At 48.3% G+C, this 12,039-nt stretch overlaps 1 protein-coding gene across 2 annotated transcripts in view; it reads right to left on the bottom strand.

The window, feature by feature from the left end:
- Positions 1-5,168: 5,168 nt before the first annotated feature.
- ubash3bb (ubiquitin associated and SH3 domain containing Bb) overlaps positions 5,169-12,039 on the bottom strand; it is a 46,300-nt gene continuing 39,429 nt past the window's right edge. Inside the window, exons 8-14 of one of the 2 annotated variants that reach the window (XM_086260480.1) lie at positions 11,837-11,963; positions 11,626-11,745; positions 11,434-11,526; positions 11,194-11,338; positions 9,059-9,165; positions 8,851-8,960; positions 5,169-7,581 (exon numbers count right to left, since the gene is read on the bottom strand). In XM_086260480.1, coding sequence (XP_086116606.1) covers positions 7,444-7,581; positions 8,851-8,960; positions 9,059-9,165; positions 11,194-11,338; positions 11,434-11,526; positions 11,626-11,745; positions 11,837-11,963 — 840 coding nt within the window. In that variant the 3' untranslated portion in view covers positions 5,169-7,443. The remainder of the gene's footprint in view (positions 7,582-8,850; positions 8,961-9,058; positions 9,166-11,193; positions 11,339-11,433; positions 11,527-11,625; positions 11,746-11,836; positions 11,964-12,039) is intronic. The other variant, XM_086260481.1, reaches the window with a different exon arrangement.

The following is a 12,039-nucleotide window of genomic DNA, read 5'->3' as shown; positions in this document are numbered from 1 at the left end:
ACAACGCTCTGTCCCATTTTCCAAATACACTGATTTCCGCAATCATACACACCATTCCCTTCATTTATGGACAATAGCGCTTGGACATCTCTCATGGACATTCAGATAAAACTCATGGACTTCAGTGTGGATCAGTGGATTTGATATTAACATGTGGTGTTTATGGGGGAACTGGTTTTTTTGAGAACCTGTATTGCTTGGTATAAGCCAGACAAATCTGTTTAGTTGTCTTTGTGCACCCTCACTGTGTTTTTGATTAATTGGATAGCTGCAGCAGGAGTGATTATTTAAGTTTTCCTTTTCTTGTTATTCTTTTTTGGGGTTTGGTTAAATACATGGTACCTGCAAAACCATTTTTTGTGTTGTGTGTATTTATTAATTACTGCCCATCAGCTCCAGTAGCGTCCCTAAATCTTCTGATTAATAATAACCATAAAATTACACTCAATCCCTAGCCTGTATTAATTCATTAGCGCTACATCAGTGTTACAGGAGGCAGAGCCTTCAGTTTTCAGGCCCCTCTTCTGTGGAACCAGCTTCCAGTTTGTCTTCCTTCTCTCACCCCAACCAATCACAGCAGATGGCCCCGCCCCTCCCTGAGCCTGGTTCTGCCGGAGGTTTCTTCCTGTTAAAAGGGAGTTTTTCCTTCCCACTGTTGCCAAAGTGCTTGTTCATAGGGGGTCATATGATTGTTGGGTTTTTCTCTGTATGTATTATTGTAGGGTCGACCTCACAATATAAAGCGCCTTGCGGCGACTGTTGTTGGTGCTATATAAATAAAATTGACTTTAATTGAATCTAAGAAAGGAAAAAAACGCCGGCCTTAGTGAGCATGAGGCCATAAAGATTTTGATGAAGGTATTTTAGGGAAAAGTCCCAGAGTGACCAACACTTTAACTGTGAGGCGAATGTACAGGACGGTCTGCATGTACAGTATTTTCTTGTTTTTCTATAATTACAGTACTGTGCAAATTCATGAGCTGGACATCATTTTTTCTCTCGCAGCCTCTATTGATCACATAAGTATTACAGGAAAAAACAAAAGTGGTACCAATGTGTCAATATATACGAGCCTAAACGGATTTAAGAGCCAGCAGTCTTCAGTCAGATTTGCTGGTTATGAACAATCAATCTTCACAAAACGATTAGGTATTGATTTTTATTTGACTCATTCTCCTTTACAGTAACTGCATCAAATCAATCAAGTCAAACAGACAATAACTTGCACACATGTAGTAAAACTTCAGTTATGGAGAAAAATTAGGTTTCTCTTTCAGCTTCCATCAGAACAAAACACAAAGGATCATCGTTCAGTTGTAGGCTGACGCTCACACACGAATCACTGTGAAAATATTACAGCCGTTAAAAAGCACAGCTGCTCTTTATACCTCAGCACGAGACAGAGACACACACACAGACATGCACACACAGACATGGACGCACACACAGACATGCACACAGACATGCACACACACACACACACACAGACATGCACACAGACATACGCACAGACACGCACACACAGACATGCACACACAGACATGCACACACACACACAGACATGCACAGACATACACACGCACGCACAGACACACACACGCACAGACACACACACGCACGCACAGACACACACATGCACAGACACACACACACGCACGCACAGACATACACACGCACGCACAGACACACACACGCACAGACACACACACGCACAGACATACACGCACGCACAGACATACACACACACACACGCACGCACGCACAGACATACACACACACACACACACACACGCATGCACAGACATACACACGCACGCACAGACATACACACACGCACGCACAGACATACACACGCACGCACAGACATACACACACGCACGCACGCACAGACATACACACACACACGCAAGCACAGACATACACACACGCACGCACGCACAGACATACACGCACACACGCACGCACGCACAGACATACACACACATACACGCACGCACAGACATACACACACACACACACGCACGCACAGACATACACACACACACACACACACACGCACAGACATACACACACACACGCACGCACAGACATACACACACACACACACGCACGCACAGACATACACGCACGCACGCACGCACAGACATACACGCACACACGCACAGACATACACACACGCACGCACAGACATACACACACGCACGCACAGACATACACGCACGCACGCACGCACGCACAGACATACACACACGCACGCACAGACATACACGCACGCACGCACAGACATACACACACGCACGCACAGACATACACACACGCACGCACAGACATACACGCACGCACGCACGCACGCACGCACAGACATACACACACGCACGCACAGACATACACGCACGCACGCACAGACATACACACACGCACGCACAGACATACACACACGCACGCACAGACATACACGCACGCACGCACGCACGCACAGACATACACGCACGCACGCACAGACATACACGCACGCACGCACGCACGCACAGACATACACGCACGCACGCACGCACGCACAGACATACACACACGCACAGACATACACGCACGCACGCACAGACATACACGCACGCACAGACATACACGCACGCACGCACAGACATACACACACGCACAGACATACACGCACGCACGCACGCACGCACGCACAGACATACACGCACGCACGCACGCACAGACATACACACACGCACACACAGACACACAAGCACGCACGCACAGACATACACACACACACACGCACGCACAGACATACACACAGCCACGCACAGACATACACACACACACACACACACGCACAGACATACACACACGCACGCACAGGCATACACACACGCACGCACAGACATACACACACACGCACGCACAGACATACACACACACACATGCACGCACAGACATACACACGCACGCACAGACACACACACGCACGCACAGACATACACGCACACACACGCACGCACAGACATACACGCACACACAGACATACACACGCACGCACAGACATACACACACGCACGCACAGACATACACACGCACGCACAGACATACACACACACGCACGCACAGACATACACACACACACACGCACGCACAGACATACACGCACACACACGCACGCACAGACATACACGCACACACAGACATACACACGCACGCACAGACATACACACACGCACGCACAGACATACACACGCACGCACAGACATACACACACACGCACGCACAGACATACACACACACACATGCACGCACAGACATACACACGCACGCACAGACACACACACGCACGCACAGACATACACGCACACACACGCACGCACAGACATACACGCACGCACAGACATACACACGCACGCACAGACATACACACGCACGCACAGACATACACACACGCACGCACAGACATACACACGCACGCACAGACATACACACACACACGCACAGACATACACACACGCACGCACAGACATACACACGCACGCACAGACATACACACGCACGCACGCACAGACATACACGCACGCACAGACATACACACACGCACAGACATACACACGCACGCACAGACATACACGCACGCACGCACAGACATACACGCACGCACGCACAGACATACACACACACACATGCACGCACAGACATACACGCACGCACAGACATACACGCACACACAGACATACACGCACGCACGCACAGACATACACACGCACGCACAGACATACACACACACACACACAGACATACACACACGCATGCACAGACATACACGCACGCACGCACAGACATACACGCACGCACGCACAGACATACACACGCACGCACAGACATACACACACACACACACAGACATACACACACGCATGCACAGACATACACGCACGCACGCACAGACATACACGCACGCACGCACAGACATACACACGCACGCACAGACATACACACACGCACGCACAGACATACACACGCACGCACAGACATACACGCACGCACGCACAGACATACACGCACGCACGCACGCGCAGACATACACACACGCACACACAGACATACACACACGCACGCACAGACATACACACACGCACGCACAGACATACACGCACGCACGCACAGACATACACGCACGCACGCACGCGCAGACATACACACACGCACGCACAGACATACACGCACGCACAGACATACACACACACACACACAGACATACACACACGCACGCACAGACATACACACACACGCACGCACAGACATACACACACACACATGCACGCACAGACATACACACGCACGCACAGACACACACACGCACGCACAGACATACACGCACACACACGCACGCACAGACATACACGCACACACAGACATACACACGCACGCACAGACATACACACGCACGCACAGACATACACACACGCACGCACAGACATACACACGCACGCACAGACATACACACACACGCACGCACAGACATACACACACACACACGCACGCACAGACATACACACGCACGCACAGACACACACACGCACGCACAGACATACACGCACACACACGCACGCACAGACATACACGCACGCACAGACATACACACGCACGCACAGACATACACACGCACGCACAGACATACACACACGCACGCACAGACATACACACGCACGCACAGACATACACACACACACGCACAGACATACACACACGCACGCACAGACATACACACGCACGCACAGACATACACACGCACGCACGCACAGACATACACGCACGCACGCACAGACATACACGCACGCACGCACAGACATACACACGCACGCACAGACATACACACACACACACACAGACATACACACACGCACGCACAGACATACACACGCACGCACAGACATACACGCACGCACGCACAGACATACACGCACGCACGCACGCGCAGACATACACACACGCACGCACAGACATACACGCACGCACAGACATACACGCACGCACGCACAGACATACACGCACGCACAGACATACACGCACGCACGCACAGACACACACACGCACGCACAGACATACACACGCACGCACGCACAGACACACACACGCACGCACAGACATACACACACGCACGCACAGACATACACACACGCACACACAGACACGCACACACACACAGAGTTTAAATTACAGGCCAACATTTCTTTAAATTAATTGCTGTACACATCTGGTGATATAATCAGACAATAAATAAAGAGTAAAGGAACACCATGGCTTCTTCCTCGTCACTTTTCACACAGATTAAGACTTTATGTTGCTCCTGAATGTCTGACGTTTATTAAACAGGAAGAAACTTTCACATTCGTGTGGGAGCAGTGACTCTTCCCTCACACATTTGCATCTGTGACCACTGTGCAGTGACTGAACTCAGCAATGCTACAAGTGCTTAGCGGGTCTGATGTGAAGTTTTCACGAGCATCGCGTCGTGTCGCCGCTGCTATGTTCCTCCTGACTGATGCTTCTCACTGAGAGGTTTCATTGCAGACTGGTCATACGGTTTTTACAACGCAGATATGTTCCTGCAGCTTCTTTCTTTACTCTGAGAGCAAAATTCATTGTTAGCTCTTCATAATTTACAGTTTGACAAATGCTAGTCAATCAGGGATTATCCCGGTTTAAAAATCTGAAAGTGATACAGTTTACAAAACAGAAACAGTTTAGAACAAGTCAAGCATATAACAGGTTATTAAATCACCAAATGCTGTTATTAGTCTTGAATTCTCTTTATCCACCGTACTGGTTTCAGCTGCTTTTACCTGTGATGTGAGTGGAGCTCTGTTGTCTGTAGCAGACATGGCAGCCGTGCAGCTGGAGTGCAGGGAACGGCTACACTTGCCAGCTGTGCCAAACTGCTTCTTTAAAGGAGCAGTTCTCCTAAACGTTGGTTGAGTCTTGGCTGAACTCTCCGCACACACGTTTCTACACAGAGACCCTTTAAAATGATCAGCGCTGAGAAGCCTTTTTTCAAACTGTCGAGCTATTCCTGTGGCGTTGGTGATGAACACCATGATGCTGTATGTGAACGCAGCCTTAGCTCTCGTGTTAGCAATGGAAGCTGCTCTGCACTTGGAACAACGCAGACTACTTTGCTAGTATGCACGAAGACGCCAGCATTACATTGCAGTGGGAACTCATTTTGCATTGGCAGCATGAGCCAGGATTCCCCAAACGCAGCGGGATGAAAGAGCAGATGTGTGAATATGTCGTTTCTGCTACAGCTGCTGATGGCAGTTGGTACATCAGTTTAATCTTAGACAGGGGCAACATCACAGTCAATCAGTGGAACAGTTTTCAGACCACACACACACTGTGTGTGTCTTAAATGTAGTCAACACCTGAGATACAGAGCATAAGTTCTTGCATGCTGTTTTTATTATTTTTGCTTGTAACAATAAAGGCTTATAAATAAATACAAATAAAAGTGGAAGACGTTTCTGATCGCTGAGAACGTCTGAACAACAAACTGCTGCTGGACCAGAATTAAGAAGCTACTTTGTGATTGTCGGTATTGCAGGTCGTGATGTTGCTGCAGAGACACCGCTGTCCTCAGTGTGCTACATATGGAGACGACAGTGGGGGGATGCATTGTACGGGGGCATCGGGAGGGTGTGACGAAGACTACGAGGTGTGGCGTAAACGTTCTACCTCAGCTGGTGACGTGGCAGCGGCAGGACACGGGACGCCAACTCCATGAAAGCTCCAATAACACTACGCTGTTGTTCTGATCGGGAGCTCCGTGGTTACAAACCCACAGTCTCATGAAACTTTGAGAAACTCCACTGCAGAACAAAAAGTGTTCACATGTGTTTACATAAAGCCATGTTTTTAATGATGTCGTTTATTGTAAAGTTAGAGTAAAACAGTATCTGATGCCTTTCTTTGCCCCATTCAAGGGGAAATCTTTGGACTTACTGTAAATGGAGGTGGTCAGTCTACTGTAACTAATCTTTTGTCCTGTCCAAATGTAATACTACAAAAACATCGGCGTGTTTAAAACTGATTGTAATTTCACGCTTTGAGCAAAAACATTTACACCTATAGCCAGAATGCTACTGCGTGCTAACGTCACAACTCAATAGATCAAATTCTAAGTTCTCACTAAAATCAATCAAACGTCATTTTTAATAGAGAACCGCCGTCTTATGATCCTGATGCGTTTCCTGAGACTGGGTGGGTGATATTTGAGCGTGCTTAATGTTGAGCGAACACACGCTGCCAAACGTTGTCACCTGGGGCAGAGAGCCGAGGCGCTCTCTGCTGACGGGCGGAAAGTTCCAGTATTTGGAGGAAGGGTGGGGGTGGGGCGGCGGTGCCACTGCAGGCCGAGTGTGTACATCATCAGATTAAGAGGGTCTGCTTGGGCCGTCATTCTTGCAGGAGCGTCTCCCTCCAGTCAAAGCTGTGGTTTGGCCCATGTGTGAGGGGGAGGATGGGAGGGTCCGCTAACTGCCACACCCCCGTGTCCCCCTGCTCCTCGCAGGAGCAAAAGCCCAGGTAAGGGATCTGAGGAGCAAGCAGAGCAAAGGAAACGTGACTCGGAGAGTAGATTAAAGATGACGGCGGTCCGACACAAAAACTTTGTAACATTTTCATTATTGTTTCCTGGATTTTCCCGTGTTTCCAAATGTAGCGCTCCTCATTTAACCTCCAACAGGAAGGAAGCCACGACTTCATAGATATTATGTTACAAGACTTTGTTTTATGTGTACTCACACTAACAGAGCACGTGACGTGAATGTGGGAAATACAAGGATAATAATCTTTGTATCATTTCTTTGTATTTAACAAAAACACACATTACTGTTTCATTAATTATTTATAAAGAATATTTTTTGATCCTTTTAAGTTTCCACTTTAGTGCAAACTGATTTATTTATTTCCTATTTTTTGACATCATCAGCTGTTTTATACTTCACAGTGTCATCCAGCAGAGCGCAGCACAGTCAGTGTGAGTATGAGAAGCAGTTAATGACCCTCAGTGAACAACATCAGGAACATGAACTGCAGCGTGGACAGATCCTGTACTGTGATGGCACAAAGCTACGGCAGCGTTTAGTTTACCGTTGCTAAAAACACATAAAACTGCTCTTTTGTTCCGTTTAATTGAAAAGAGAAACCAAAGTAAAACCAGAGGGAAACACACGCACTTCACTTTTTGACTTTGCGTTATCTGTTGTCATTTGGGCATTTCCAATCTTCCGCAGCCATGTTTGGTTTGACTGTTTCACATTAACACCCTGGATAAACACTAAAGCCTCAGTGACGTGAGACACATCAACTCATTTCCCCCCAATGAGCCACCCAGAGAACAAACGTTATCTAAAGAGGAAGTTTAGTCTGGTAGGAACCCAAAGACATGATGGTAGAAACTGTGCACATGAGAGCTTCCAGTCGCTTCCCTGCTTTTCAAGTCGGGTCAGAGAGCTGAGCATGAGCGAGCTGGGCACTAAAAATAATTTAGAGTAAATGCACATGTTCCTTATTTAAACTGAAACCATGTTAGACAGTAGGGCTCGTGTTGGTTCATCACATGATTTCAGAAATGTCCCGTTCACAGTTTGTTATTGTCTGATCCTCCAAAACCCGTCAAAGAAATACAGCTTTGACTGTGTTTCCCTCTATACAGTGAACGCACTCCTGTTTTTGCACAAATGGGCTGGAGGAGAGGAGGCTGGGAAGCCAGACGGAAGCAGTGATGGATGGGCAGAAAGGTGGAATGTAACAAAGACAATAAAACAGATGCACCACATGAAAAGAGGTGTGTGAGCGGACCTTTCGGACGACTTGGATGAAGTCCTTGGCGCTCTGTGGGCTGCGGCCCTGCAGCTGGCGCGTGCAGGCCTCTAAGGAAGAAGCGTGGGCTACAATCAGCACGTTGTTTCCTACGGAGAGTGGAAACCCAGGCGGGATGCACAAAGACATGAACATGCTGATCTTTAAACGTTCCACATCTGCAGCAGCTCTGCTGTGTGTCTCTTACCACTGTTTTTGCAGTCTGACAGGATGTCTTTGGTTACTTGATAGCTCCGACTCATGTAGTTCTCGTAGGACTCGGACACAGTGAGCTTGCTGACTGGGATCAGAGGTCTGCATTGAGATAAATAATTAGTGAAACATGTTAGGCAGTGGTAAGTGTCTTCTTTGTGCCTTTGAGTGGGCGTGGACTGCAGTTTGGGAGATGGCGTAAGACTCGCTCTGGACCCTTCAGTCCATCAGAACTACAGAGGAGATCTCTGCAGGCCAGGCGGACATACACAGGGTTCCTGCTGGCGTGTTACAAACCCTGCTGCTCCTGCTTCAACCCCCCAAAAGTTGGGACTCAGTGTAAAATCCGTAAAAGCAGAATGCAACGATTAGCAAACCTCTTAATCCTGTACAGTATTTTAATCACAACAGAAGTCAAATGCTTACACTAAGACATTTTCTATTTTATGGAAAATATTAGCTCATTTTATCCCAAAAGACGGCCTTGTAGGTTTACAGTTGTGCCATACTCCTTCCATTTCTGAATGATGGCTTGAACAGTGCTCCGTGGGATGTTCAAGGCTTGGGAAATCTTTGTGTAGCCTAAGCCTGCTTTAAATTTCTCAATAACTTTATCCCTGACCTGTCTGCTGTGTTCTTTGGACTTCATGGTGTTGTTGCTCCCAATGTTCTCTCAGACAACCTCTGAGGCCGTCACAGAGCAGCTGTATCTGTACTGACATTAGATTACACACAGGTGCATGTTGCAGGTTCATGTTTGTGGCTGTAATGTGACAAAATGTGGGAAAGTTCAAGGGGCCCAATACTTTTGCAAGCCGCTGTATATCATCTACAGAAAGATTCAGAGAATCTGGAGCAGCGGCTGTGCACAAGGCTGAATATCACGAATGCAAACAGTCACGACTCTGTGCACGGGTTCAAGAACACTTCCAGAACACAGCCCGCTGTGCCACGCGGGCAGGTTAAAGCTGTGCACACATCATCTCTGGACCCAAGCTCATTCAACATGGACCGACGGAAGATGGAAAACTGCTCTGTGATCAGACAGATCAAACATTTGTAATGTCCTGTGGACTAAAGAGCAGCGGCTGGCTTGTTATCACGTAGTTCAAAAGTCTCCACCTCTGATGGGATGAAGGAGATGGTGGAACGACACAGCAACATGTGCTGCCATCCCGACCGTGTCCTTTCCAGGGAAGAACGGTCCATATTTCTGTGAAACCACACAGAGTTACGACAGTGCGGCTTCACAGTACAAGTGTTGAACTGGCCTGCAGACCACCAGCAGAAACATTGAGAACATGGTAAATGGACTGATTCTTATACAGCGCTTTTCTACTCTCCCGGAGTACTCAAAGCGCTCTATACAACACGCCACATTCACCCAGTCACACCCATTCTCACAAGCACTACCTCTGTACTGAGTGCTTTCTAACTACACTCATACACATTCATACTGTAACTTGGGGTTAGTATCTTGCCCAAGGATACTTGGCATGCAGACTGGAGGAGCCTGGGATCGAACCTCCAACCTTCCGATCAGTAGGTAACCTGCTCTACCTCCTGAGCTACAGCCACCCACATCATGAAACAAAGAAGACGACACGACCGAGGAGAGTCGAGCAGCTACGATCCTCTGTGAGACCACAGCGGGACAACCTCGGCCACAGGTCCAGCAGCTGCTCTCCTCACGTCCAAACATTTATGGACTGTTGTTAGAAGAGTTGCTGCCATTAAATAAAATATGAGCTAATATTATTCTTCAAATGGTCCTTTCTCTTTTTTAACATCTGATATATTTTCTGCGCTCTACTGTGAGTGAAATACAGTTCATGGTAAATGGACTGATTCTGATACAGAGCTTCTCTCTCGCCTCATACAACACAACTTGGCGTTAGTATATTTGTAGATTAGAGGGATGCAGACTGGCAGGGATCGAACCACCAACCTTCCCATCATCACATGACCAGCATTCATACCATTGCTTTCTGTGTGGATTTATATTTACAGTTGTATAGATACGTCTTAGTTTCTCTCCGTATTAGAGGTGTGAAGTATGCAACTCTAACACAGCACAGTTAGCATCCAAAGTCCCCACACAAGCAAAAGCCGCTGCTCGGCAGTCATCACCTGTAAGTTGTGTCAACGCTGAAGTGTGCAACAGCCAGGTCGGTGGGAGGTATCCACGCAGGCATCGAGCTCCCAGACACCCACTTGGTCCATTCGAAAAGCCCCGGCTCCACTCGCACCTTCAGCTTGCTGTCCTGCTGTAAACCTGTTTGCACAAACCAAATGTCGTAGATAAAAAAGAAACGCACTATCTCGATGTGTCGGCGCGACCGCTGGTGCACAGGCCGGACCCGTTTTTACCTTTCAGGATGTTCTGTGCAGTCTGAACACATCGCAGAGCGGGAGAGCAGTACACAAAGTCTATGGCTGTGTTGCTCTCTAACAGGGCTTCACCTGGAGAAGAAAGCAAAGCACACGTGCAAAAACAAAAATGTCAGCCTGCTCATCAGCAGCAGGTGTTTTACACCATTCACATCTGCACCAGTCACGTACCCACAAGCCGGGCCTGGGTGGATCCAAACACAGTAATGGGAGCATCCATGTCATAGTCTCTCTGTCCTCCCCACAGAGGCAGACTGGGAGGCATGTTCAGGTTGGAACGTACGTATCTACCTGCAGAGGCGGGGAGAAAAGTACCGCTGCATGTCCAAACCTCACCGTGAGATGCACAAAGACAGTAATGAAGGTGTGTGGACGTGCTCACCTTTACTATCTGAGCAGAGGGAGAGCCAGTGTTTGCCAAAGACCACATCCATCCTCTCACCGTGGCGGCACACGAAAAGAGTCCGCTTGGGTTGCCGAGAGTGACCCCCGCTGATCCGCAGGACCTGCTGAACATCCGAGTAACAGGGCGCTTGAACATTTGGACAGATGACAGCAACATTTAGTGCGCAGTTCACAGGTTGA

This window comes from Aulonocara sp. 'chitande type north' Nkhata Bay, linkage group LG14 (genome assembly GCF_057382095.1).
Source record: "Aulonocara sp. 'chitande type north' Nkhata Bay isolate Kocher_YH1m ecotype deep benthic linkage group LG14, A_spYH_male_GT1.1, whole genome shotgun sequence".
In the NCBI taxonomy this organism is placed as follows: Eukaryota; Metazoa; Chordata; class Actinopteri; order Cichliformes; family Cichlidae; genus Aulonocara; species Aulonocara sp. 'chitande type north' Nkhata Bay.
Note: the sequence above shows the minus strand (reverse complement) of the source record. Positions and strands in the feature narration are given on the sequence as shown.